This window comes from Rattus rattus, chromosome 3 (genome assembly GCF_011064425.1).
Source record: "Rattus rattus isolate New Zealand chromosome 3, Rrattus_CSIRO_v1, whole genome shotgun sequence".
Taxonomy (NCBI): Eukaryota; Metazoa; Chordata; class Mammalia; order Rodentia; family Muridae; genus Rattus; species Rattus rattus.
In genome coordinates, this window is record NC_046156.1 from 58,122,442 (window position 1) to 58,149,816 (window position 27,375).

At 42.6% G+C, this 27,375-nt stretch overlaps 1 protein-coding gene across 1 annotated transcript in view; it reads right to left on the reverse strand.

The window, feature by feature from the left end:
* Spag17 (sperm associated antigen 17) overlaps positions 1–27,375 on the reverse strand; it is a 221,594-nt gene that overhangs the window by 172,386 nt on the left and 21,833 nt on the right. Inside the window, 2 exon segments of the mRNA XM_032896680.1 lie at positions 11,594–11,677; positions 12,250–12,390. Coding sequence (XP_032752571.1) covers positions 11,594–11,677; positions 12,250–12,390 — 225 coding nt within the window.

The window sequence follows — 27,375 nt, forward strand, 5'->3', positions numbered from 1 at the left end:
TAAGTACATGCTGAAAGCATAGCGGATGTAATGGGCTAACATTCCAGAACTGCAGGTTCATTTCATTTAAAGTAGGGTTTTATGGACAGTTTGCCTGAACTTGCCAAGCGGGTGTGGGGGCTATTTTTGGACAGGCAGAATATCCAGCACCTCTTAAATCACATCACACTGCGATGGCCTCTCTACCTCTGCCCAGGGCGGGCCTGCATTCATAAAATGAAGCGCTGGCAAGGCTGAGTTTCTTTTCTCAATCTGATGAGTAATACTCATCACAGCTTTTGGAAAGGGAAAGCACCACACAAAAGCCTCAACAACACGTTTTCCTCTCTTTTTTGAAAGGAAAGGGGAAAGTGTGTGTGTGTGTGCGTGTGTGTGTGTGTGTGTGTGTGTGTGTGTGTGTGTGTGTGTGTGTTCCTGTGTTTCTACGATGCCTGAGGAATCCTGAAATGAGCCACTATAGGAAGCCCCTGACAGTGTTCTGTGATGGTTTTGTGTGGGAAATTGAAACAAGTTGGCAAGAAGAATTCTTTCTGCATAATTCAAAGCAGACATTTTACTGGAGGAAAAGCAAATCAGAAATTTGCTGCCGGCCTCTGAAATTTTATTAGTTACAAAAGGTAATATATTAGTCACTTGCATCAAATCCAGACAGGGTCTCCCTGTCTCCCTGCTCCCTGACATTCTAAAGTGAACCTGAGAGCATGCAATACCCGATCAGTTTCTCACGAAGGATGTAGGACTTGGTGTGACCTGGCACTGTGTCACATCTTATTGTCCCCTGGCCTGCTCCTCTGTGGCTCTAGAGAGCAGTGAGAGGATAAAGGCAGGGCTTTGGAGTGGCTGAAGTAATTAGATGTTCCCAGTAAAAGTGTAATCTAGGGAACGGTTTCTTGACAGCAGTGTATGATCCCGGGTGGGTGATGATTATGTCAGGTTTCTCCTGACAATAAGCGTGCATGGCGTGCTTACATGGGTTGGGTAGCACGGCAGTGTGTGAACTCTGCAGGCTTCCTGTTAGCCTCGCTCACTGTGAAAGTCTGACAACTTCCAAACAGCCTCCAAGGAAGTGTGAGGTCGGAACATGAATTTCAATGAAAGGGATTATGAAACAACTTCAGTCTTTAATGCGTAAGATTTTTATAGAATTGATTTCTTATGTTGCAAGATGCCAAAGACAGTTCTATTTTTATATTTATATATTTGATATAACATAGAGACAATGTTATAGTTCCTTTATATTATAATGCTACAAATATGGTTTGAGTGGTCTTTTTAAAGTTTATTTTCTGTACATGAATGTTTTGCCTGCATGCATACCTGGGCACCAAGCACGTGTCTGCTGCTCGTGGAGGCCAGAAGAGAGCACTTGTTCCTGTGGAACTGGAGTTATAGATGGTTATGTGCCAGGATGTAGGTGCTGGGAATTGAATATTGGTCCTCTGGAATAACAGACAGTGCTCTTAACCACCAAGCCAAGCCATTTCTCCAGCCCCACCAAGAGTATCTTTGTGGTTATTTATTTATTTATTTATTTATTTATTTATTTATTTATTTATGAAATGGACGAATTAATTCAAGCATATCTTTGTATAAGATGCATTCAGTGTCTTTAATATTTACAATACATTTAAAATATTTATTTTTTAGTGCATGCATGCATGTATGAGGGTCTGCCTGCAACACACATACACATACACACACATACACACACAGACACACACACATACACACACACACACACATACACACACACACACAGAGACACACACACACACACACACACACACGTGTTATGGTCCAGAGACAACTCTCAGGAATTGGTTCTGTCTTTCTACCATATGGGTCCTGGGTCCTGAACTCAAGTTGTCAAGTTTGTGACAGGCACAGTTTAGCTGCTGAGCCATCTCACCAGCTGAATAGCACTTTCCAATAAGTATAAGTGACTTTTTATCCAATAGCCACATTTTCTAGCCTGCATCCATGTTTGGTTTGGCACCTCTTCCTTTCCTTGTAACTGAAGATGGAGTGAAGAATGAGGATCTGGGGACTAGAGGTCACACTGCAGATACACAGAAGCACGAACATCACTCCCACAGTTCAGCTGCAGCTGTTCTCTCTCTCTCTCTCTCTCTCTCTCTCTCTCTCTCTCAGGAAACACCCTTTGATATCCATACTGCATCTTTGACAGTTGTGTGTGTGTCCTACCCCTTCTTCTCTCCTTGGTCCATTATCCACTGTCTGGGGACAATTACCCTTTTAGCTGGAAGTTAGGAGCAAAAATGAGGTTGGCCACAAGGCTCGATGAAGAACAGACTCAATTAGAACCAGGGTTTGAACCCATAACGTTTATACCAGGCTTCCTATAAGGTATTAAAATGTTACAGAACGACAGAAAACAAACACATTGTTTACACAGCTATTAAGTACGAGCTCAGGAGGGAGGAGACCATGTCTACTTCAGTTCTGTTTCTGTTACCCTGAACATGATAAGAACTCTGTGTGTGTGCTGCTTGAGGAATGGGCTGGATGAGTGGATACCTGCTATATTCTCCAGTTCATGCTTAGGTGAGACTGGGGGAGGAGCATGCAAAAGGACAATGATACAGAAGAGGTCACAGACTCTAGGCCAGTGACTCTTCAAACTTTGTTCACCCATATATTATAGAAAAATTTTTCATTGCATATCACATGTGTACTCACTTGCAAAAACTGGGTTATCAGCCCCAGTTACAAAGCCATCAAATATACAACCAATAAAGCAACTGGAATGAGGACTTCTGAGATATGCTTGGGGACATGGCCCAGGATGCTTTTGTGGTTGGTAACAGTAGGTGACAGTTTTAATTAGAACATAATTCCTACTGACAACTGACCAAGTGAGGCATAGGGGAAGAAAAACGACAAAGATACCTGAAAACAACTGGCTTACTTGTTGACCTCTCTTGTCCAATATCTCCAAGACATATCAGCCTTACCCTATTTTAAACCATGTTTTCAACCCTTCCCCAGATTCAGCCTCCCTCTGAAGTGCTCTAACATGAAGTATGCTTTTCACTTCTTGATGCAGCACTGCAGGGTCACGCCTGATTCTTTGTCCCATTGCATATAGCAGTTGCCAGCTACTTTCCAAGTTGGCTCCCCGCATTCTCCTGAGTCTGTGTGCTCTCTATCTTCTTGGGCCTCGACAGGCTTACCCAGTTCTCTGCTTCCTACCTTCCCTCTCCATGTCGTGGGCACACTGCCCTCTCCATTTCTCTAACAGTTTTCTGTCCCTACCACAGCGCTTACCACCATGTTCCCCATGCCTGAGTGATTCTTCTGGTGTTTTCTACCAGTTCGTTTTCTCTTTTTGTCTGTCTCTGTTGTGGTCTGGCTGTGGCTGGCTCCCCAAAGGTTCACATGCTGGAGGTTCTGTCCCATCGTGGCGGTACTGAGAAGTCACAGAGGCTCTAAGATATTGCTCCTCATAGGAAATTCTGCCCATTGAGTTGGAGTAATGCACTTTCCCCCTGGAGCCACTCCCTGTTTTCCAGGGAAGTCTCTCAAACATAGGTTGTTACAGAAGACCTTGTCCCATCCCCTGAACAAATGCCTCCCCTGCTCCCTCACTAACATCACTTGTACATACACGCTCATTCTACATATGGCTGGTTTCCTTTCTGGAACCATGCTATGATGCTGTGTGTGAGAGCTTTTGTTAGAGCTCATGTTGATTGGACCTTCTGGTTGCCAGAATGCTGAGTCATATAAATGTCCCGTATCATAAAGTTCACAGATTCAGATATTCTTCACAGCAACACTAAGTAGTCTACGACTATTGCCAAACTCTTCTTCATCTATAGTATTTTCTCCTTTAATTACCTCTAACTTAAGATGCCTACTTACCTCAATACATAATTGTGCACATATCCATTTTATTTGCTTGTTTGTTTTTTGCTTAATGCTTGCAGTTCTTGCTCAAATGTAACGAACTCTTGAGGGCAGGGCATTATATCTGTTTTAGTCACCAAAAAATAATATCCAACCATAGATTTGGTTCTTAATAGACCATCACATATATGTGGAATGCATGGAAAATTAAACATTTTCTGCATGTTAATGACCGGATCTGATTGGATGCTTTAGCCAAAGCTGTGTACCTCCTGCAGGACCAACCTGTTACCTTTGTTTAAGCCAACTATTAATCAGGTTTTAAGAAACAATGTAGGCCTAGTCTGAGAAAATTGTAGGTTTGTAGTCTTACTTATTTAACGTGTGTGTGTGTGTGTGTGTGTGTGTGTATGTGTGTGTGTGTGTGTGTGTGTGTGATGTATCACACATGTGTGTGCAGGTTTGTGCACCCATGCACATGTAGGGATCAGAAGAGAATGTTAGGGGTGTCTTGTTCTTTTGCACCCCATACTATTCTCTTAGACAGGGTCTCTAACTGAACCTGGAGCTAGGCTGGCTGCAATCTAGTCCCAACAATCCTGTTGTCTTTTGCCTTCCTGAAGTTCTGGAGTAATAGGTGCACATATGGCCACATCTGGCTTTTTATACTGAGGCTGGGGATTCAAACTCTGGTCCTCATGTTTGTGCAACAAGTATTCTTGCCCATGGAATCATCCTCCTGGTTTTTAAATTTTATTTCTGACGCATGCTGGCATAATAAATATTTAATGTGGCAAAAATATTTTAACCCCCCCCAAAAGGCTTGTGGTTGCCTTCCTAGTATTTCCATACTCCCTATACTACAAGATAGCAGCATTTGGCTTGGTTGAAAGTAGGGATTGTTTTAAAAGTTCCAATAATCACTAGCTTTCGTGGACATTTTCTCCATGCCCGGTACCAAGTGTTTTCTATTCTCTGTCTTATATAGTGTCAGCTGTGGCATTAGAAGGTCAATGTTCTTAGTTACAGGCTTCAGAGAGGGAAACCGTAGGTGCAGGGTAAGGTTACTAGTCTGGTAAGCCATGAAGACAAAGCTGACCCCAGGCAGTCTGATTGACTAGTGCATCTACCCAGTGTGTATATGTCTCTCCAAATCAGAATTGGAGGCTGTAGCTGTCTCCAGTGGTTCAGCATTTCAGACAGTCCTGGCCTGTCTGAAAAATTTTCAACTAAGTTGGATGTGAATTGCAGTTATCATAAAATTACAGAAATAAAAGATCCCTATCACCGTAAACATTTTGGGAAAAAGAGAACTCATCAAGCTAGCCTCAACATTGCAACTAAATCTATCATGTTATTTTACTGCATCCATACTTTCTTTGTATTTGTCTTGAGTCAAAGGAAGAAAAAAAAATCTCAGAGAGCTACGAAAGATTCTAATTGGCTGGCACAAATATTCACAAATGTTTCCAGAATTTTAACTGCTTTTTGTCACATGTGATAAAAGTCAAAGGAGGAGGGTCCTGAAGTCAACAGATTACTCAATTCATGTAGCCATTAGTTGACCTATATTCTCCCCTGTAAGTATCTCCTGGATGATAGGATTAGGGTCTAAGCCAATTTGTACAAAGCATGGGGTGGATGAAATGCTAGATAAATGGTCACTGATGACACCACTATTAACAAATGTGGATTATTCAGTCTTACTAACTCCAGTTTTTCTGATGCAGCATCCACCTGATGGATTTTAGGGCTGTGGAGTAAAGTGGAAATTTTTAGTTTCTTTGGAAACTTAGTTATGTCATCTAATGTTTTGCTGGGGCGGACAGGTAAAAGGATGTTTTGCTGAGGCAGACACAGGTGAAAGGATGCTTCGCTCAAACAGACATGTGAAAGAATGTTGACGCAGACACATAAAATAATGTTTCGCGGAAGCAGATAAAGGTGATATGTTTTGTTGAAGCAGACATATGAAAGGATATTTTGCTAAAATAGACATGAGAGGACATGCGATGTTTACAAAGAATATAAATATGACCCTGTAGACAGTGGGACGAGGCTTGCTCTGCCTCATCAGTCTTTACCTTGCATTGTTGCTGCTGATCTTTGCTTGATGTGACTTCTTAGAAGGTAACTCGCCAAAGAGCTTCTTATAATATGCTGATGGCTTCCTGTTGCTCATGTGGACTCCAGCCAATTGGTGGAGCCTCATGGTTTCTTCTGGAGGGAATTGGCATTGCTGATTTGTAAGTGGTGATTGCTTTGTAAACTGGACTGCTGAATAGTCCCAAAGAAATATTTCTAAACAGGTCTACAACCCGTTTCCTATTAACCTTTCTTTTCCACTACCTTTGGCGGGCAGTGGGCTAGAAGAGTGATTGAAGCATTTAAGAAGCCTTATTAAAGTAGGTTTTGAAAAATCTAAGCCAACAATGGGCTGTTAGAGAGGCTACGCATAAACAGCAGAATCTTGCTTTGGCTTGTAGCTGATCCTCCGGTGACATTCACATCTTTGAAATATTGACTGGATTCCTGTCTTGACTACTCTCCAAACATGGCCAGCCACCTTACAGCTAACCCTGTTTCCTGGTGCTATCATGTCTACCTCATTCCTCTGGACCGATGACTGTTCGCCATGTAGGTGTGGTCAGTTTCCTGTGAGCTGGGGTGGAGGAGAGCTGGCCAGCAATGGGGCTTTTGTGGATGCCTTTGTCTGAGTGGTGCTTTTCTTTGAGCTACACGTCTCAGATCCGAAAGGCAAACATTTTTGCACCCCAGAAAGCACATTCCTAAAGCAATGGAGTCCTGACCTTCCACAGTTCCCTGTCCAGTTTGGACCTGACTTTCTCTACTGAGCTGCTCTGGCATTCTTCAGCATACAGTGGTCCAAGTTCAGTGGACTGCTCTTGTGATCAACTCGGTAAGGCTCACTTGGTTGCAGCTCTTCATAACCTTCTACCTGGTGATGATTTCCTAGCACACTTTTCCTCCACATCTTTTATTCTTTCATTGAATGACAAATCCAAAGTCTAAATTTCGATGCAATAACTCCCGGGGTGTTTTTTACAGTCCCAAGGTGGTATTTCTTTGTTACAGCTCAATATTTCTCCATTTTATTCCAAGTCTCATTATTTTACATTTATAAATATCAAGTTGTATTAATTGGTTCCAGCTTTCAAAATGTTTCTACCTCGAAGTTATTTTCTCCTATTTTCATAGTGGTTTTTGAGCCCTGGGCCTGGAGACTGTATGTGGACCATATTCTTTAGGTATCCCTGGAGGGCTGATATGGGGCAGAAAGGATGCGCAGATTCTGGGCTCCGCTGTATCCTTTGAAGGTTGTACTGGCCGTAATAGCTTCAAAGCATTTCAACAAGTTCTGGGACACAACCATCCTGACTTGCCATAGTCAAGCCGTACCTCTCTGAGCAGCCTCCCACTCCATCTCCTGCAGCAGTTTTTAATACTTTCCCTACAAGTGAAGTTAAACTAACTGGCCTGTAATTTCCTGGTGTGTCCCTAAGCTCCATGAAATAACGGCATTAGCTTGGCTACTTTCCAGTTCTTCCAGAATGTTTTTGTTTTGCTTTAAAACTCAAGACTGAAAGGGCCAGGGAACTCTTCCTGCGCCCACCCTGCCCTTTCCCTTGTTTCTTTCATGACATACGGCTCCTTCTGGTCTTAGAACAGCTGCCATTTTAATAATATCAAAAACCTTAAATGTTTTCAAGTATTATTTGTCCCTATCTCCAAGGCATCTGTCTATTTTTCACTTTGACAAGGTCCACCTCCAGTGCAGTGGCTTACGACTTCACTGCATGGACTGTTTACCTGAAGCACGGTTTAAGAAATGACTTTAAGGCTAGGAGTCTAGAACATAGCAGCCCTACTGCACTATAACAAAACGTACATTCTTGGACATGACTCTGAGTCCTTGTTGGGGAAAACCTGAGAAATATGTCCACACATCCGGGAGCTGAGAATCAAAACCCTGGAGCTAATCCAGCAGGACAATGTAGCCAACACCCTAGCATTGTCTTAAAAACGCACAAAATAAGACCTGAAGACAAAGTATTTGGACCCCTCACCATCTTTGTATATTTACTCTTATTTATGTGCATGTGTTGGTTTTGTGTGTGTGTGTGTGTGTGTGTGTGTGTGTGTGTGTGTGTGTGTGTATCTCACACGTGTGCCAGTGACTACAGAGGCCAGAGGTGTCAGATCTCCTAGAGCTAGCGTGGTTATGAGCTGCTTCGCAGATGGGAGACATATGCTGGCAGCTCAGGTCTTCTGGAGAAAGCCAAGCAGCTCTAACCACCACAGTACCTCTTCCTCATCGTTTTAGACAGCATTGGTATATTATGTTTGAAACTAATACCAGAATTTTCAAGTTATGTCTTGGAAAAACCCATAAAATACTTTTATTAAAAAAACACACACACAAACAAATCTAATTGTGCCAGGCATGAGGGTACATGCCTTTAACCCCAGCTTTCAGGAGGTAGAGGCAGGTGAAGCTCTGAGTTCAAGTCCAGCCTGGTTTATAAAGCAAGTTTCAGGACAGCCATGGCTATATAGAGAAACCTTTTCTTGAAACACAGAAGCAACAACAAAGAATCCAAAATTGTTAAAAAGTAATTTTTTTATTGATGAGAGAAATCAATATTCTCTTATAGGCCCAAAATTGCATCATCTAGTCTTTAGGGTTATCCGTGTTTTCATTGTATAGAAATTGAAAATTGTTATTGTTTTGTTTATAAAGATCAAAATGTCCAAGCCCTCTATCCTTTCTCTGCAGGTGTTGTTGCCTCCTCAGACCTCCTCTGACTAATGGTCTCCGCACGCCCTAGCTAATGGTAATCTCTTTCTCCCTTAGTTCAGACACTTCCCTGTCCTTCAGGACTCCACTGTTTTCTGCATGGGTTATCTGCTCCTTTAAAGAGTGTCTGCTGAATACCTGCTGCATGCCAACCTAGTTTCGTATGTTTATCACTTGTTTTGTCTATAATCCCAATGTTTTTCAAGCTGTAAGTCTTCACAATATCCCCATTTCTGACCCCCTGTTCATTGTCCAGATAATGGTTGTACGATGCCAGTATTTGGCAAAAACTGATCAGTATATAATATCTGCAAATCCACTTTCCCGGTCATCCGGATCCCTAAATAGCACTGGGTGTGGAGATGATGCTTAGGACGGAGGACCGTCTCCATCTTTAGTAGTGAGTGGTAAGAACAGGAAATAATAGCTAGCACTCTCGCGATCATACATGATGGAGACTGTTCTCTTCACATTCCTATGTGAATGCCTGGAGCGGCTCCTTGGAGATCAAGACATGGTTTTCAAAGCAAGAAGGTGAATGAATGGAGGAATTGCAGCAATACTTCTGGGAGAGTTACATCGGCAGAAAGCTGAGCAGGCTTCCAAAGGACTGTGGTTTATAAATAAAGATGCTCGTGTATACAGTATCATGGCTAGATGAAATTCTAAAGGTTCAGGGGGAAATTACACAATTTCAAATGAGTCTGTGTGTATACAACGCCAAGCCATTCAAACAAAACCTTGACCGAATCACTCAGGAATGTGGGCTTTGCTAGTACAGACATTGTAAGTCTCCATTGGAAATACGTAATATGTTTCTGACCTGTTCTACTGCTCAGGGGTAAATGTTACTGTGGTGGGCTCTTGCTTTAGCTGGTGGCTACTAATCAAACACAGGCTGCCAAACTAGGGAGTCAGTCAAACAGGTTAACTCTGTTTAAAGCAAGAGATGAGACTCCAGTTTAAAGTCAAGGAGAGTATCCTACAAGTAGACATGAATATGCAATTATATTTATTGTCTTCATGGTATTTTTGAGCTCTTCATCCAAAATGGAGATCTAAAAGGAAACAAGACTCATGAACTCCCCCAAGGCCAAGTTACTTTATTATACTATCCCTTCTCCCAGTGGCCAAGTTTCCTTGCAATAGAAAATGTAAGACTTCCTAATCACTCTCTGAGGAGCTTGTCTGCAGAGGTTTCCTACTTGCTACAGACCAGGCCTGCAGAAATAGGCTGTCTGCTTGGCTCACATGCCCAGAGGTTCCAGAAGACTCTTGCTTGCAAGCCTCTTCTATGGCCCTTACAGCTTGCTGCTCCCCACAGGCGTGACTCAGGTCTCTTCAGTTGTGAGAGGGGAAATGCAAATGTGGCTCTCTCCAGATGTGACCTGTCCTAGGCCAGTGCTGACCAGGAGACTGTGCTCGCTTCATGCTCTTTGTCATTCTCCTTCCAGTGATTGATGGTAATGAATTTCTGGTGCCTCTAAGGCCCGATCTCTGTGGTGCTCCACCCTGCCTTCCCTTTTCCTTCTGGAACCATTCAGAAAACCAAGTGTGGGAGGCTTCTTGCCCAAATGCTGCAGTGGAAGAATGTGGGGGAGGCAGATGTGAGCGGGACCTCCCCTGAGTGAAGAATCCAAGGGTCCTAGCACATGTTGGAGGGGGATGGCTTTCTAAGTAAACCCTGGATTTGTAGCATTGTGCTATCCCACATCCAAGTCAAAATGCCTGTCCAGATTAAATGTCAAAACTGCCCTGTTATCATCTCTGCGTTTTACTGGGTATCTTTGAAGAAGAAAGAATCCTTTGGGGGCCTAATTGATCCCAGGCCTGATATTTGGACATGGATTTCCATGACCACTTCAGAAGAAAAAAAAACCCACTATTTTAAATCCAGGTATCACATAATGTTTCAACTGGTGAGCACACATTCAGAACGTTGTAAGAAATGCTGGGAGGTGTGTAATTTGACTGTGCTAGCTGAGTTAGTTTGCCAAAACATTGAGAGCTGTGTGCAAGAATTAATGCCAAGATATTTGCAGTGCGGTCGACTACCAACAACTACAGTGAAACTTGCTCAGATGGTACTCAGGCTCCCTACAGAGGTCATTATGGAATCACTCAAGACACAGGGCACGGAAAAACTTTATTAGTCACCAACAAAATGAAGTGCAAACAAGTTTGTCTTTGAAAAGCCCTTACATACTCATGCTTTAGGTCTGGGTCTGCACGGCCATAAAACAGTGTCTATTAAAGTGTAAGTGATATGTAATTAATCATGGGCTTTTATCTCTTGAAAGCCCTAAGTTAGAAGTTCGATATTAATGAGGTAGGGTGAGAAGAAATCCTTTTGCACTGAGCCTGAGTTGTAAGCCTTTTGCACAGTCACACGGCCACACGGGCACACGGGCTGGGCTTTTGTATCAAGCAGCTGCTGGCAATAGAGGGTGCCACTAATCTGAGGAAAATCACAAGTTTTATGTTGATTAAAGTGAGGTGTAAAATGTGCACAAAACTCGCTAGCAGCTGGAAAATCATACCAGCTGAAGGCTTTTTCTTTCTAGTTTCTCTCAAGGATCAAAAACTAATAATGGCTCCCTTTAATACCATCACATATTCAGTAATCACCCCCAGGAAAGTACTACCTAGTGCCTTGGTATGTAAGTGCTCACGATTTGTGCTTTTTAACTGGGAAGAATGATAGTGTGAATAATCTAGGTAAGTCTATTCTTCAAGGTTTATGTGTAGAGTGTGTATGTGTCTGTGTCCTAGAAAGAACGAACATAACCAATGTGCAGTGGAAATTTACTTTAAAAATTGAATTAAATTTTTAGAAGTATCATGCTAGACTCTAGTTCTCATGGCTGAACATTGCAAGCATCCCTTGGACAGACAGTCACTCACCTCATAGTGTAATGGTAAGTTGCCAGTTGTGGTCTTCTTCCCCTTTTTAGTAGTAGCTCCAACAAGAGCCTGTATTTCATTGATCTGCAACAAAGTTGAATTAACTTGTAATGAATGAAGAATTTAAGGGACACACAGATCTGAGAAACTTTCTAATACATCAGTGGTTTAAAGGAAGCCACTAGGGAACTTAGCAAGGAAGTAGATGAGGTATTTACAACCTCTAGTCAGGGTGCTGGGACCTGCATGTGTGGGCGCCGCCTGACGGCTCTTCTCCATCCTCGTCGCCCCCCGACTTGAGCCAGATTGGGTTCTCTACGGACCTCATTTTTCAACTAGTCAAGTGCTTTATTTTGTCTACCCTTTCAGTATTATCTAACCTCATACTAAATAATTCCTCAGAGACCTTCCCACTGTACCCGAAATGCTTACAGAAATCTTTGTCGGTGGGATGAAGTTTGAATGGACTGCATTAACGAAGAGCTTAGTCCTTCCAGAAGAAACATTTTACATTGATTCTCAGGGTTTGGGTACTTAAAGCACTCCATTGCAAATAACCTAGTAGGACATGATCGCTATTGCGTATTCTAACATTTCAATCCAGGAACTTAAAGACGGGTGACTTTGGATGCACTGAGGCGGAAAGGGACAGGTACCTGCTGCAGAATGTCTTTCCATGACACAATACTGAAGAGTTTCCGCTGAGGCAGTTGGACAGCCAGGTTGAGGGCATGAATGAGAAGCTCATCCTCAATTCGGTTCCCAACCACGAAGGCGATGGAGGCCTTCCAATCGGTCTGTTACAAGAACAGACAGAATTAGCCGCTAAGTGTTCTTCACTTTTTGTGTCAAAGGCTCTCACTGAAAACCAGGCTACATTTCCTATTTTACTTAAAGACAGAGTTGACCTTGGAACACGTGAGAGATTTATCAAAGCAGCCACAAGGCGGCAGTATTGTGCCAAATTTCATGCAACTTGACTGCAACCAGTTTTCTTAAGAAATCAGGAAAACCTGCAATCCAGAAGTCATTGTAAAATGTTGTCCCCGCTCCACCCCGCCCAAAGTTTGCATTTGCAATCAATACATGATTCGTATTTCACAAATGTATATTAAAATTCAGTCTCAACAACTAATCATTGTTTCATTTCTTAGTTCTTTCTTTAGACAGTGACTCTAAAGAGTGCTAGTTTTATAAGAAATTCAAACAGTAATTGGTACATGTTGGGTGACGCTGAGCGAGTTGCTAGTGAGAACCAGCAAACACCTTCTCCTATTACTGTAACAAGAATGTGGCTGCTAATTCACAGAAGGATTCTTCCCACGTCTAGGAAGAAGGCTAAAATATTATTCTTGGACATGGAATTTTGTCTCAAACAATTTAAAGAAACAAGTTACTAAATACAAGGATCTCATCCAGTGATTCCTTTATTTCTGTTTATTATAATTTCTATAGGAAAAGGTAAATCCCTGGGAGACAGAGGCCTCTGAGCATTTATTCCTAACCCCCACCAGTTCCTGGTGTATGCAAGGAGGCTGGTTTCTGTTTCTGAACAGAAACTGTCTCAAGGGGGAGGTAGGACAAGCACACACGACAGAGACACAAGGGAACAGAGATGAAAATAAGGGAAGGCACCCACCCCAGCCACATGACCTCACTAGGCCTTAGTGTCTTCCTGTACAAAACAAAGGAGCTGGGTGTGGCAGTATCTAAGCCACCTTCTAGCTCACTGGTTCTCAGCCTGTGGGGCACAACCCCTTCCGAGGTCCAATGAACCTTTCACAGGGGTTGCCCAAGATCATCAGAAAACACAGATATTTACCTTACAAGTCATAAGAGTAGCAAAATTATGACAGAGCAACGAAAGTAATTTTATTGTTGGGGGTCACTGCAGCATGAGGAACTGTATTAATGGGTTGTAGCATTGGGGAGGAACAGTAGGAAGGTTGAGAACCACTTGTTGTAGCTTCCTCTAGAGGTCTGACATCAATGGAGGAGTAAAACCTACTCTTGGCAGCTGCCAAGAGACTGGAAATCTTCCTGCACTTTTGTTGTTGTTGTTGCTGTTGTTGTTATTGTTGTTGTTGTTGTTTGTGTAGGGTGTAATTTTGTGTGGCTCTTTCGTATCTGTTCTTTTCAGAGTCAGGTGGATGCCAGAGCAGAATAGAGGAGGGGCACAGGGTCCATTCTTTCTTGCCATTAAATAGGAGCTGTCTGCAGTGTTGCCATCTGCAGTGTTTCTCCATGGAAACTTACTGTATAGCAAGGTCCACTCAGTGTCCAGTGTTATTGGGAGAACATAATCACATGTGGAAATAGAAAAATATGTGCTTCTCTTACAATGTGCTAAGCTTGCATGCATGTAGGTAGGCATGTAGGCATGCCTTTGTTTTAAACCCTGATATTATGTTAAAACAATCTCTTTGGCTGAAAATTATATATATATGTATATATATGTTTATGTATATATTTCATATATATGAAGAGAGAGCAATATTTTTAATCTTCTGGTTCTAAAATGTAAGTATGATATTTTAATAAACTTTTTACAAAAGAATTTCATTGCCACAAACTGATCTTCCTTGCACTGGGTACCACCCTTAACCCACCCCCACCTCCCACCAAAGCTGCATCTATGGAGAGAGCCTCTTCATTCTCACAGAAATGTATTCATCTTCTGGGAAGGCGGTGTGTTTTAGTTCCAGCAGTGACAACTGCCCCCATTCCCCTCTTCTCCCTGCAAGTTTCTTTGCCAAAATTTGAAATTTAATGGTGACAAAGGTTTGTCCCTCAGCTTTTTTAAAAAGACAATTCCAGAAGAGGGTGCTGTAGCCCATCACCTACCTACCCATTAGGACCCGGTGTCAAAGGCAGATGTCGACCATCCCAGACAAGAAGAAAGAGGGGAGGCAGAGGAAGGAACTAACAATTACTGCGCATGTGCCATGTGCATGACACATGTTACCCCACAGAACCCGAAGTAACTCCGTGGAACAGGCACACTGGTACACTTCAGATGGAAAGGCAGGTTCAGGAGTTCAACACCTCGATTAAGATAATTTTGGCAGGAAACCATCTTGGGATCATTCTGAATGCCGACAAGTTTGTGATTGTTTCAGGCTAGTTCTGAGAGCACCGGAGTCAGAGTGATATTACCGATATGCTACTAATTGATGAAGATTTACAGTACTTGTGAAAGTATGTGCCGCCCTCAGAAATGACATACTTGACCCTGAGAACACTGTAAATCACATTTTAAAATATGGTATTTTACAGAAGATGAGTGGTGACGGGAACCCTCCACGTTTCCTTCTTCAGAAGCCCAGTGCTCTGAGCTTCAAAAGCAAACGAGTCCTTTCTTGATTTTCAATCCATGGTCCCATACGTTGCAACTTTAGGTATCCCTGCTGTCACATTGAGAGAGTTCATGTAAGCTAGAGCAGGGACACTCTTCCCATTTGATCGGGTCTGGGAAGTCTACCTATGGCCTAGTTTCCACACACACACTGGGCCTTAAAAACACTGTTTCCATATTGGTTCTGTCCTGTAAGCAGGATCCATGAAGGATGCAGTTGAGCTACAGACTCAAGTCTAATCAGACGGCCTGGGCCCCAGGAAACATGAGATGGAGTGGCCGGTCAGGGTGTGGAGGATGCGTGTAGGGAAGGATGCACAAACTCCTGCCTGCAGCAGGGGGCAGCGGGATGCTGGAAAACGCACACTACTGGATGGAGGCAAGGTGGAGGATACCTAAATAAATGAGGCTCTAAAAGTGTACTTCTGGGTCTCGCTGTTAGCATTCCCAGAAAACTGCAGGTTCCAAATCTCTACCAACAACAACCGTTTTAAAAATCGGATGTCATTTTAGAAAAAAAAAGGACACAAACATGATTTGGTAAAATATTATTAAGAAAAAATTCTCCACTTAAATCCTACTTCAACATAACAGTTAAAGAGAGTCCTTAAATTTAAGTTCACAAGGAAAAAAAAAAAAAGCCAGAGAAATATGGTATACTGACCACGAGAGGGAGATGTTCTCTCGCGTTGCAGCCTAGAGAACACGCTTGTGAGTATAGTAGTGTTCCTACCTGTAGGTGAGTTCGAAACATTGCAGGAAGCCTGAGTGTACTTGACAGGAGCTGAGGAGGAAAAGCCTCCGCTTTGGGAAACCCTGTGACTGTAGACAGTCCGTGGTGAGGGAGGAGGCTTTTTTTTTTTTTCTGGCATACCCCAACACCTTGACAATGAAGGTGGCGCTCTGCTACTTGGAGACATATATGACACATGACACACAGATAATGCTGTGTTATTGATAAAGTTGGTTAAAAGTGGAACGAAACCATGTATGGACACAACCCATTACCTTCTATTTGCTTAACCAGTCTTACCTAATTTGAAGCCCGGCAGGAGGCCGTCTCAACCAAACACTCCATGTAGTCTCCTAAGGCAAGAAAGCATTCAGTACATGCAGGGAGTCTGGCCAGCCCACCAAGTCTCATGTCTCACAGACATGGGGTAGATTTAGAACTATTTTTCTTTCATATATTAAAAATTCTCCAAATTTCACTAGGCATTCCATATTCTAATATGATTATAACAAGTCTTTCACTAGCAAGCGAGACACAGCCTCTGGACAATGGGGCTGTGATTTCTTCCCTCCCTTAGCAGGAGCAGTCAGCTGATATGGGAAAGAGAAGGGAAGGCTGCCTTAGTGGTGGCCTTCTATAGCACTTTCTAGGAGGAGGTCTCTCCGTGGGCCTCTATCCAGAACTGACCCGAGAGCCTTCATTAGAAAAAGACATATAAAAGTCTTAAGTAAAATCTGTGCTGTGTTGAAGAAGCTGGGATTTGCTGAGAGCCATTTAACATAAAGGATCAATGCTCAGCTGAAAGGAAACCTTTCTGTCCTGTGGATTTACCACCTACCACCAAATGGACAGGGTTCTCGAACGTCTTTCTCATGCTAGGGATTTTTTTTTTCTTTCAATAGAAGACTTAGCTCTCCATCAGCAGAGGAGTGTTAGTGTGGGCTTTTGGCCAGGAGAAGAAATATTTTCATTACCTCAAACTGGCTGCTACAGTTGTATCTGTTAAGAAGGAATTTCTTAACTGTAAACTAAGTTGAAAGTTGAGGTTCAATAATAGACATGTTGTACAATAAACAAGTGCGATATTAATGGCCATGACATGATTTTACCTGACTCTCCTTATTACATAGGTATTTATCACAGACGCTCCTCTAATTACATAGCCTTCATAATTTCTCATAAAACTTAGTTTGATATATTGGTGTGTCCTGTCAGCAATCAGGTTGTTTGGCTGTTGTATCTTTACAATGAGACAGAAATTAGGCCTTATCTACTAGTACCTCTGTGGTACCTGCCATGAACAGAAAATAGAGTCAGACTCTATATAAAGGCTGGGGGATACATTTGGACACTCTGAGGACTTCTTGGAATCATAAAGTGTGAGAAAGTAGCACACCAGGGAGCTGTGGGGTACACATTCTGCAGTGCTTCAGTCCCCTACAACAGAACGCACTGAATCTGATGTGAGTCCTACTACGGGTCAGTTCCAAGGATTTGGGCCCGGTGAGAGTGACTCAGGTAAGACACAGGAGGAAGTAGGCTGCACAGGACACGAGCAACACTAACTACAAAGCCAGTCCATCTCTCTTCCTTCCTTCTTGCTCTTTCCCATCACTCATCGAAACGATGCCCTGACTCCTCTTCCCTCACCCGCTACAAAGAGGCCACCCGTTGTTCTGTGAGCTGAAATTCTATAAGCTTTAGTCATCGTGGAAGAATGTGAAGGCACAGCAGGGGAAGAGAGGGCATGTCTCACCCGAGGAAGCAGCTCATCACACTAGGTGCCCAGGTCCAGATTCAGTAGAGAGCTACATGGCCTAAACCTGTCTTGGCAGCAGTATCACCTCCCACTCATGTTAGTCCATGATCTCTATCCAGGGATACATGGGAGCCAATGGCCACCACTCTCTTCATCAATGTCCAGCTTCAAGGAGTTTGCCACAGAGGTAGTTATCGAATGCCACATACCAGGGTGTTCTACCTGGAAGCAGGCTATTAGTCATTTCCCAGCAGTCCTCTAGGATGAGCCGAATGTGTAAGGCTGCCTTAGAGGACGCTTTTATTGAAGAGGTCATGGCTGTCTTTGAGAAAGTACTAAGGAGCACAGAAGAGTTTATTGTGATGGTTCAGCTGCAGTTTCCTCCCCAAGCATCCTTCGGCATGGTAGGCTGGATTGCCGAGTATGTGTGTGTTGATGTTAGCCCAGGTATAAGCCAACCTTAAGTATTTTGAAGTAGAAGACAAGCTATTTACAGAGGGCAACCCACTCTGTGGCTCCCCTTTCTTCCTGTCCATTCCTCTCCCATCCCACTGCAGTATCTACAAGTTGAGGCCACTGCCAGGCGGTCGTGAGAAGGCACACTGCAGTCATTCTTGGGATGAACACCGGTGCACGGTGATTAAGAGACCCAGTTTGGAAGACAGCATGGCTTGATTCAAACTATGGCAGACTAAGCTGTTGAGGCCCTGGGTAAATGACCCAACTTTGCTGTTTTCCATATAAAAATGAAGGCAGCAATGACAAATCCTACCTCTCTGGATTGCTATAAAGACTGAGTGAAAAAAAAACAGATTACACTGAGACCGTTCTCTAGCAATAAGCATGGCTGATACCACGAATATTAATAATGTGCAGCTTCTGTTCTCACATGTCATTGTCTGAACATGGATGTTTCAGGCACAGTGAGCTTATGGTTGATTCAAGGAAAACAGTATGAGAATATCAATATTATCATTGTCAAAGTCAAATGTTTATTTGAATGATAGTTTCTAAGATAATTTTCTCTTTGAAAATAATAAAGGTGATATGACTCTAAAAGAAATTGTTTCCTTAGAAGGGAGGACAGAGGTTTCTTTCTGTGTGTCTGTGTCTCTGTCTCTATCTCTCTGTCTCTGTCTCTCTGTCTCTGTCTCTCTCTCTATCTCTCTTATACACACACACATGCACACACACACACACGCTCACACACACACACACACACACTCACATACACACAGTATCTAGAATACTAAAGATATGCTCATTTGGAGAGCTGTGGGAGAGAACATTTGACTGTGGCAGGAGTTACCTTTCTGTCAATTTTAATATGGCGTAAACTCCGAGAAACATTAGACAACATCAACCACAACCATAACACAACACGGCGCAATGACTGGAGATAAGTGAGGCTGTAGATGTGTACACTTGGCTTCATCAGGAGTCAGCGAGTCCTCAGACAACCGCGCTGAAGAAGTGTCCCCCAGAGAACTTCTCATTCAAAGAAGATCTGCTTCCCATGCTTCAAAAGTGCAAATGGGTCTGTTGTTTGCAGGGGAACAGCACACGTTAAGCTGGTTAGGTTTTGTGGCTCTAGATATAAAACACAGGCTAGTTCTTAAAAACAAAAGGAAAGGGAGTGAAGTTTCTGGCCCGAGGCTGAATCCTGGCTCCACCATGCCTTCAAGGTGTAATGAAGTTTACCACCTATTAGACTCGGGGTCTTAAGGGTTGATTTGCTAATTAGATAAGTAAATAAACCCCATGCCTCTATTGCCAGGACCACTTTCTTTCTCTTCAGGGTACCCACATATTAAAAAGGATTTTCAGAATTCCTGGATTCGTTCAGAGGGTGGTCTTTTCTGCAACAAAAAGGTCCTAGGACATGTCTCCAGACTGCTTTGTATTCATTCCACACACTTACCCTATAGCAGCTTCCCATAAACGCTTCTTGAACTCGGTGGTCAAAACCACACACTAAAGAGAACTTTTACACATGCCTGGTACGGAAAGGCTGACTGAGTGTGTGCTGTTCTATCAGCTGCTCTTGGCACTGTGGAAGGAACTAGGCTTCCAAGACACTGAGATGAGAGAGAGAGAGAGAGAGAGAGAGAGAGAGAGAGAGAGAGAGAGAGAGCGAGTGCCTTTGATGCCCCGACAGAGTTGTGAATGTCTGATTCTCAGCGATAAGAACGCTGCAGCCTACAAATAGCTGTACTGTGTGTGCGCTCAGTGGCTGACTGGTTTCTCTTGTCTTCATAAATGTTAAACACGATCTCTAAAATGAGTGAAGAGCTGCCGGGAGGGAAGGGCACATGGCTCAAGTGGTATCCGATTCTGCCTTGCAGTCTCTTACCCAAACGGCCTGTGCTAATCGTTAAGGCTCTGTTTCCTCATTATGAAAAAAAAAAGTAAAGACAATAATGCAGCCTTTAAAGAAATGTGCTTGGCTCTGATGGACAAACAATACAGCATCGTTTTATGAGTTGTCAAGTACTGTACGGAAGGATCTGATCAGTATCTACAAGGGAAGTAGCTGGCTTCCCAAAGGCTCTGCAAATCTGGACTAGAGGGGATGCTTGCCTCTGTGGTTCTAACCAGTCATATCCTTAGGATCTTCTTTAGATGATTTAGCCTCTGGCTTAGGCTGTGTGGTTGTTGTTGTTGTTGTTGTTGTTGTTGTTGATGATGATTTTTTGGTTTTTTGTTTTTTGTTTTGCTTTGTTTTGTTTTACATTGTTTGGGGATCCCATCCGAACAATCTAGCACATGAGCCTAATTCAGTTTTGCTCCATGCGTCAGAGAGTTTAAGGCCGCTATTAAAACACCACATGGAAAAGCTTTGCAGGGAATTCTACTCTGCAGAGAAACCACAGAAACCACGACACACCTTAACTCTCTCCCCGCCCCCACAGTTGGCTACAATTACAGCTCCATTATGCTGGTGCTCTCCAACCAGTTTTATTGCTTGGAGCAAAATCTGAGGTCCAAAGTGAACTTCAGAACATAAAAAGTAAGGCAGGCTCAGAAAAAAAAAAGAAACAAGTTTCTCTGGCTTTTCAAACAACAAATATTACATATCAGAGACATTCTTCTACCAGAGGAGACCCGGGAGGGCCAAGCGGAGTCCTACTAATTGCTCCACAAATGTAAAATTAGAATCAGGGACTCACCCCAAAGAAAGGGGTCTCTTTTCATCAGCACACATTAAAAGTGATACTCTTTCATCAGCTCCTTCCTCGGGCACTGGGCCTTCTTCTCCTTTCATTAGATTCCCCTCAAGGTTGAGTCACTACCTTCAATGTTAAAACTTCAGACAGAGTCCCAAGATGCAATTGTACCCAGCGTAGCTTTTTCCCGCACACATCCAGCCTCCCACTTCATTGGAAACGTTGCCTATCCACTAAACTATGTATCATATTCTGTGCCTTTACACGAGGCTTACCCAGAGGAAACCAAACAAATGCTGTTCTCTTTGATGACCCATGCTGACCTTCGTCATAGCTGCTACTTAGTTAGTGGTCATGGAAAAACCATGTTCTTGCAGTTAGTACAACTGTCTCTCCCCACATCCCAGCATATGATTTGCTGATCATGTTTAATTCCTTCATCTGTCCGAATGAGGACACAATACCTCAGGTTACTTCTAACAAACTCAAGGGTCCAAGACTACTCTGGTCACAAAGTCTATCCTATTATATCTAACCCGATGAAAGAGCCAACGGATGACAATATTTTGAAGACAAAGTTGTAGTCCCCACTTTTTGTGAGCAGGACAGAAGTGCTTTGCCTGCTTCTGTGTTCTCTTTGAAGATCTAAAAATACGGTCTCCAGGTTACAGTACTGTGAGACAGGAGGGCCAGATCTTATGGAATGTTGAATCTTTATCAAGGAAATGGGGACAGATGGGGTGTCTCTGAGTTCCCTATGGCTATATAAGAAAATGTATGGGGACCTATCTTGGGCAACAATAAGAGGCTGCTGAGGTCACTGAGTTGGTTTCTTTCCTCACTTCAACACAACTCGAGTTAACAGTTTAGTTCAGCAAGCCCTCACTAGATGTGGCTGATGTCACAAACCACAGAGAATACATAAGCATAACTAAGACAGATGAAGTTTGCAAGTAAGTAAGCAATGCCTGTGTCTCAGCATAGGGCTAGCTTTGCCTAATCCCTTGTTTGGCCAGTTTATCAGGGGAGATAGGATTCTCTGTTTCTCTTCCAAGCTGTTCTAGGTGGCCATCTTGACTTCTCCAGCTGCTTGGGGTCCAGGATTTGAGGAGGTAATCAAGAGGCAGAGTTTTCTCAGAGTGGAGAAACTAGGGTAAGACTCTAAATTGACAGTCAAGGTCAATCAATCTTGGTGGGAGGGCAGCCCCTCCCACCAATCTCGCGGTGGTTGGCAGGATGTGTGGGTGCCTAATGAAATCCTTAAGCCCTCTCTTCCAAGAGTGTTTGAGAGTTTTTCAGGGTTCGGCTCAACTCTCCTTTTGAAGGACTCTTGAAGGAGACAGATTAAAAGAAGTAGAGGTGAGCATGAGTCACGGCAGGGTTGAAGGTGGAGGAGTCAGGGACACACACAGGCAGGGCAATTGGGTCACCCTTGGCCTTAGCAGGAGCAGCTCCAACTACTGGAACTGCTCCTGGCTCATGCCTCCATCCTCACACCCACATAACTCACACATCTCCTCTACAACACGAGCCTCATTTATAGCCCACGGAACAAAGCAGACCCAGTCAAAGATTATGATAAATCTCAAGCCCTAGATCTGCGCATGGCTGTTAATTTTCTCCAATTACACAGGTACATGGGCTCCATTTATTGGATATATCAGGGTAGTAACTCATAATAATTATTCCTTTCCTATTGGTTCCCTAATAGAGCTCTTACAATAGCTCTTTCAAAGGCGGAATAGAAAGAACACTGGACCAAGTACTGGAAACCCCTGACTGTCAGTCCTGACTCCAGCCACAGGGTTTTGGAAAAATATTTGAATACTCACCACCTGACTTATGAGAAATAATAATGCTTTCATCAGAGTCATTCATTCATTCATTCATTCATTCATTCATTCAACGAAGACCCATTGAGAAATGATCAACACTGAAATGGGCTTTGAAATAGAGTGGATAGCCTAAGGCACCAAACCTCACTCAACCTCAGCCTCTGGAGGGTGAAAGGTTGTTCTATGTTCAAACATTTCATACCTAGAAATCAGTGTATGAAGCTTCCATATCAGTTATTGCATTACTCATGATAATTTATACATTCATACTATTTGCTTGGAGGGCACTTACGTTGGCATGATCTTAGAAATTAAAGATATAAAGATAATCACACAGAAACAAAGCTACACATAGACTAATGGAATGGATATATATATATATATATATATATATATATATATATATATATATATGATTATTCAGATAGAACTCAAAACACAATGCCGAATTTATCTAACTGCAGAATTGGTTAGTATCATGTGAGAGTACCTGTACCCCCATTCACTTTTTCACCCTCTGTGTCTAGGACAGCACCTGCAGCTTAGGGGTTCTCAGAATAACTGTTACTCAGTAGTGGAATCACGTCCTGACCTCTGCAGGTTTTTATTTACGTGTCTACACAAGTAGACTCAGGCTGAGAGGATATGCACTGGACTCTGCTGTCTTTAGTTAGAGTTGCCTATAAGAGCATGGGTAGGAGGTTATTTACTGGAGCATGGATAACCTACAGTGGTTTATATGGCTGAAGAAGGTGGTATCCCTTCTTCCAGTACCATTTAGAGTCAACTGTCTCTCATGGAGAGGTGGAGTCTCAAAAACTTTTCCCTCTTCCATGAAAAAATGTTGTTAGGCTCAGCCTTGTGCCAGTAGGCATGGCAGTGAGCTCAAGTGTCCTATCATATCAAGATGCACTGGTTACAGAGGTCCGCCCCACCTCAGGCTCTTGCCATCTCTCTGCCTTTACGGGTAATAGGTGTGCCCTATGACTGCAGAGCAAGCACAGTCCTCTTTTTTTCTGCACTTGGAGCAGTTGCTAGACTGTACTTTCGACTTGGTCTGAAGACTTCTACTCTGACTCTCTCCCATCTTCTCCAAATCAACATGCCCACAACTGACTCCTTTACTTCTCTCATTGCTTACAACAGCACAATACAAACAAACGCCCCCATCACAAAGAGTAAAAACCATGCAGTTGATTCTACTAGCTCAGTTTCTCAAATTTCTATGCCTTCTAGTCATCACAATTTCTGATCCTTTCCCCCTCCCCCCTTTCCTTGGGTGTGTAATCAATGACTTCTCTCCCCATTCTCCTCACTGCACCTTGCCTTTTACTTGACTATTTATGTGCATTTTAATTAAAATAGAATTATACCACTTCAGCCCTTTCTTTTTCTTTTTCCAGGCCCTTCTGAATATTTCCTCAGCTCTCTGCCTTGCTCAGTCCAGCCTCTTTCTTCAGCATGCCCTCCTTCTGGGTGAAATGCATGCTACAATTGTGACTTTCACCTGAGCACCCTAGTCCATGGTGGCCACACCTCCTCTGAAGCAGTTGCCAGCCCCTCCCCAGCAATGTATCACTTACGCTGTGCACAGCATCTTAGTGTGTGTGTGTGTCTGAAAGCTTAGATTGCATGAGGCTCCTGCTTACCAAAGCACAGGTAGTCTGAATTGTATGCCCTCTCTCAACTCAATGAGTCTAGGATTCAGACTGAGAACTTGTATTTGATCAATATGTTCCTGAATGAATGTCGTGCTTCTGGATCAGGAATCAGACTTAGAATCACTTGTATCTTTTTTTTTTTTTCAGATGTAATGTCTGGGTGCCAGGAATTCTCCATTGTTCTTTTCCCCATTGAACTCCCCTTTTTACATATCCAAGTTGCTAATAGAACATTAACTTAAAAGGAAAGAAATAATGTTTTCAACTGAACTTAATTACTTGATGAAGTCGTGTCAAACTTCTACATTTTACAGTGCAGGCCAAGAAGTCTTTCCTATTGGATTAATTTAAACAGTATGTCAAGTACAGTTGCCTGCTATGTCAAACAAAATTGAATTCTAGCCACTTGTTCGTGCTGATGAAATCTTTCACTGACCATGTAAACTCAGATGACTTTAAAGACCTTTCCCTGGTAGCCGAATTGTAAAACACAGAGGAAACTTTTAGCATCCCTACTTTTGTTAGAAGAATTATAAGAATAATTATATGATTATAAGATTATAAGAATGATTTGAATTGGAAATGATGCTGATAGATAAATCCAAGAAAAATGACATTGCCAAAGAAGCTGGGGCCAGACTTTGAGTGATCCTATCCTTGAATTGGTGAAGGGAATGTTTCAGGGTAGCCGTGGAGCATGAATGCATGTGCTTACGTGACTGAGAATGACATTAACTAGTCAATAGTCAAGTGCTGCCTCACACTTGGATCACCAAAAATTCAAAGACATGGTTAAAATATCTAGTCTCTGATATGACGGCCACTGTCAACTTCTTTTCCACTAACCCTTTCTTTAGGTAATGCCTTCTTCTCTGCATCCTGACTTTGATGTGATGAGACTAGTGGCCTCATGTTTCTGTCAGACAGCACAGCCAGAGGTGCCCCCATGGCTATGCCTTCCCCCCTTTACTGGATCAAACGCTCAAATGCTTGAGGCAAAATAAATTCTGTCATTAAGCCACCTTCATTGGGTAATTTGCCACAGCAGCAAGAAATGTGACAGATGGACCAGCATCTGCAATAGGTGACAGGGACAGAAGAATAGGTCAACTCAGTGTTACTAAAATGAACGAGTGTAGTCACGAGTTTGGGAAGTGCTTTTCTGTTCAATATATACTGAATGAGAAATGTCTATATTGCCTGGGCCACTCCAGGTCATACATTATAATTATATTTAACAGAAAATGAATAAGAAAAACACATAAAGGGGATGGTGAGTATTGAAGACAAAGAAAACCAGGAAACAAAATTTATCTAGACATTTAGAAAGCATTTTATAAGTTTCCCTACCAAAATATTGAGTTACCATGGAAGTAGAAGAAAGATTTGTCATGGTGAATGTCTGGCTTGGAGACAAAGGTGAGGTTAAATGGGGCATTCTCTGCGTGAAGACATGCTAACAGCAGGGAATTCTGGGAACTGACCTCGGATGATGGAACTTATTAACTGCCACAAAGGATATGAAAATGGACTACATAGTGAGATTTAAAGTTATGTGAGATTATTTTCCTTGCCATTGTGTCTCACTGATTTTATTTTGCAGGAAAGTCTGATGTGGAGACTTGACCAAGGAGATACACAGCAGACATGATCCAACTAACAGATCAAGGCTTCTCCTTCTCTGCCTTGTTTTTGTTATCAGCCTCGATGAGGAGATGGTGCTAGGGGAATGAGTGAGTAGGACAAGGAGGTATTCTAAATCTTTGAGGAAGCAGATATACCCGTGAGATTCATGAGTCTGGTAAGTGAGTTCACCAAGGGAAATTGTACATCCCAAATTGTAGCTTCCAGTATGGAGGTTCTCCTATCAGTCTCAGCAAACACATTTATATGTGATGACTCCCAGCTGCCACAGAGGCCTGTGCTACAGTCCTGGGCAAAGTCTGTGTTTACCATGGTCAGAGAAAGGTGAGGGGGAAGTGGAAGACAGACGTTTCCCACCAGAGAAGTCTACACTTGGAAAGCTAGGTTCAGCTTTAGACACGGGCAAAGGGGTTAGAGCATTTGGAAAGAGGAATAGAGTGAAGAAAGGGACTAAGTTGGGCAACTACTAAAACAATGTTAAGATAGAGATGGGGGAAAACATTCTGAGAATGGTGGAGGGTTGGACAATGGCTCAGCAGGTAAGGTATTTACTGCCATGCCTGATGATCTGAGTTCAATCCAAAGGACCCACATGGTAAAGGAGATGACTATGTTGTCCTCTGACCTTGGTGCATTCCCCCAAACCCCATATAGTAAATACATTAGTAACAGTAGAATTAAACTTACCAGATGATTGGCAACCTCATAAATTACCAACAAGAATAGATTGGCGCAATTCCTTCAGACATTTGTAAGGCAGTAGTTACTAAAGTTAAACATAGGCTTGTCCTACGACATAGTATTTCTAGACTTGAACATCTGTCCCAGGGGAATGAGTGCATATGGTCAAGGAGAAGCTTGTACATGTATTATGTAAATCCCCTCCCTCAGAGATAAGCCAAGGGCCAAATGAAGAAAAAATGTATGGGAAAAGCTAGAGGACCCTTATGTCATGAATGGAAAAGAATACACTAGTTACTGATGCAGAAACAGGCATGGACCTCATAGACCTTGTGTTGAACAAGAGAACAAATTATGTCTCAGCTCGTTTAAGGAACATTGAAGAGCAAGCAAATCGTTTGTATGGTGCCTGACATGTTGATATATATATATATATATATATATATATATATATATATATCAACATTATAAAATAAGCATGTAATATTATTTATTTTACCTTGATTAAAAATAATGGAGAGAAGAAAGAACATAGTTCAGAGAGGGTTGATTTTGATATTAATGACTTGAAGAACCCCTGTATTCACTTTCTCCTTCCTCCGAGTAACACAATATATATAAGACACTGCATTCTGGACAGGGTATCGAAAGATCACATTATTCAGTCCTTATCTTTGAGAAGTCCACAGTCAAGGAAGGCAACAGCCTGCATACTAACTCTAAGAAGTATGGCAGCCATAGCTGTGATATTTACAAATGTGATGAGAACAAGGCAAAATGGTCATTGATGTGGGAGCTCCGTGAAAGCTTTGTGTGCGGACTATATTTGGTTCATGGCTTTGAGAATGACAAGAAGATCGACAGGCATTCTCTGAGAAGGAAAAGTATGCTAAAATAAATATTCTCTGTCTCCAACAAAACGTCAGCTTGCAGGTATGAGCTGTCCC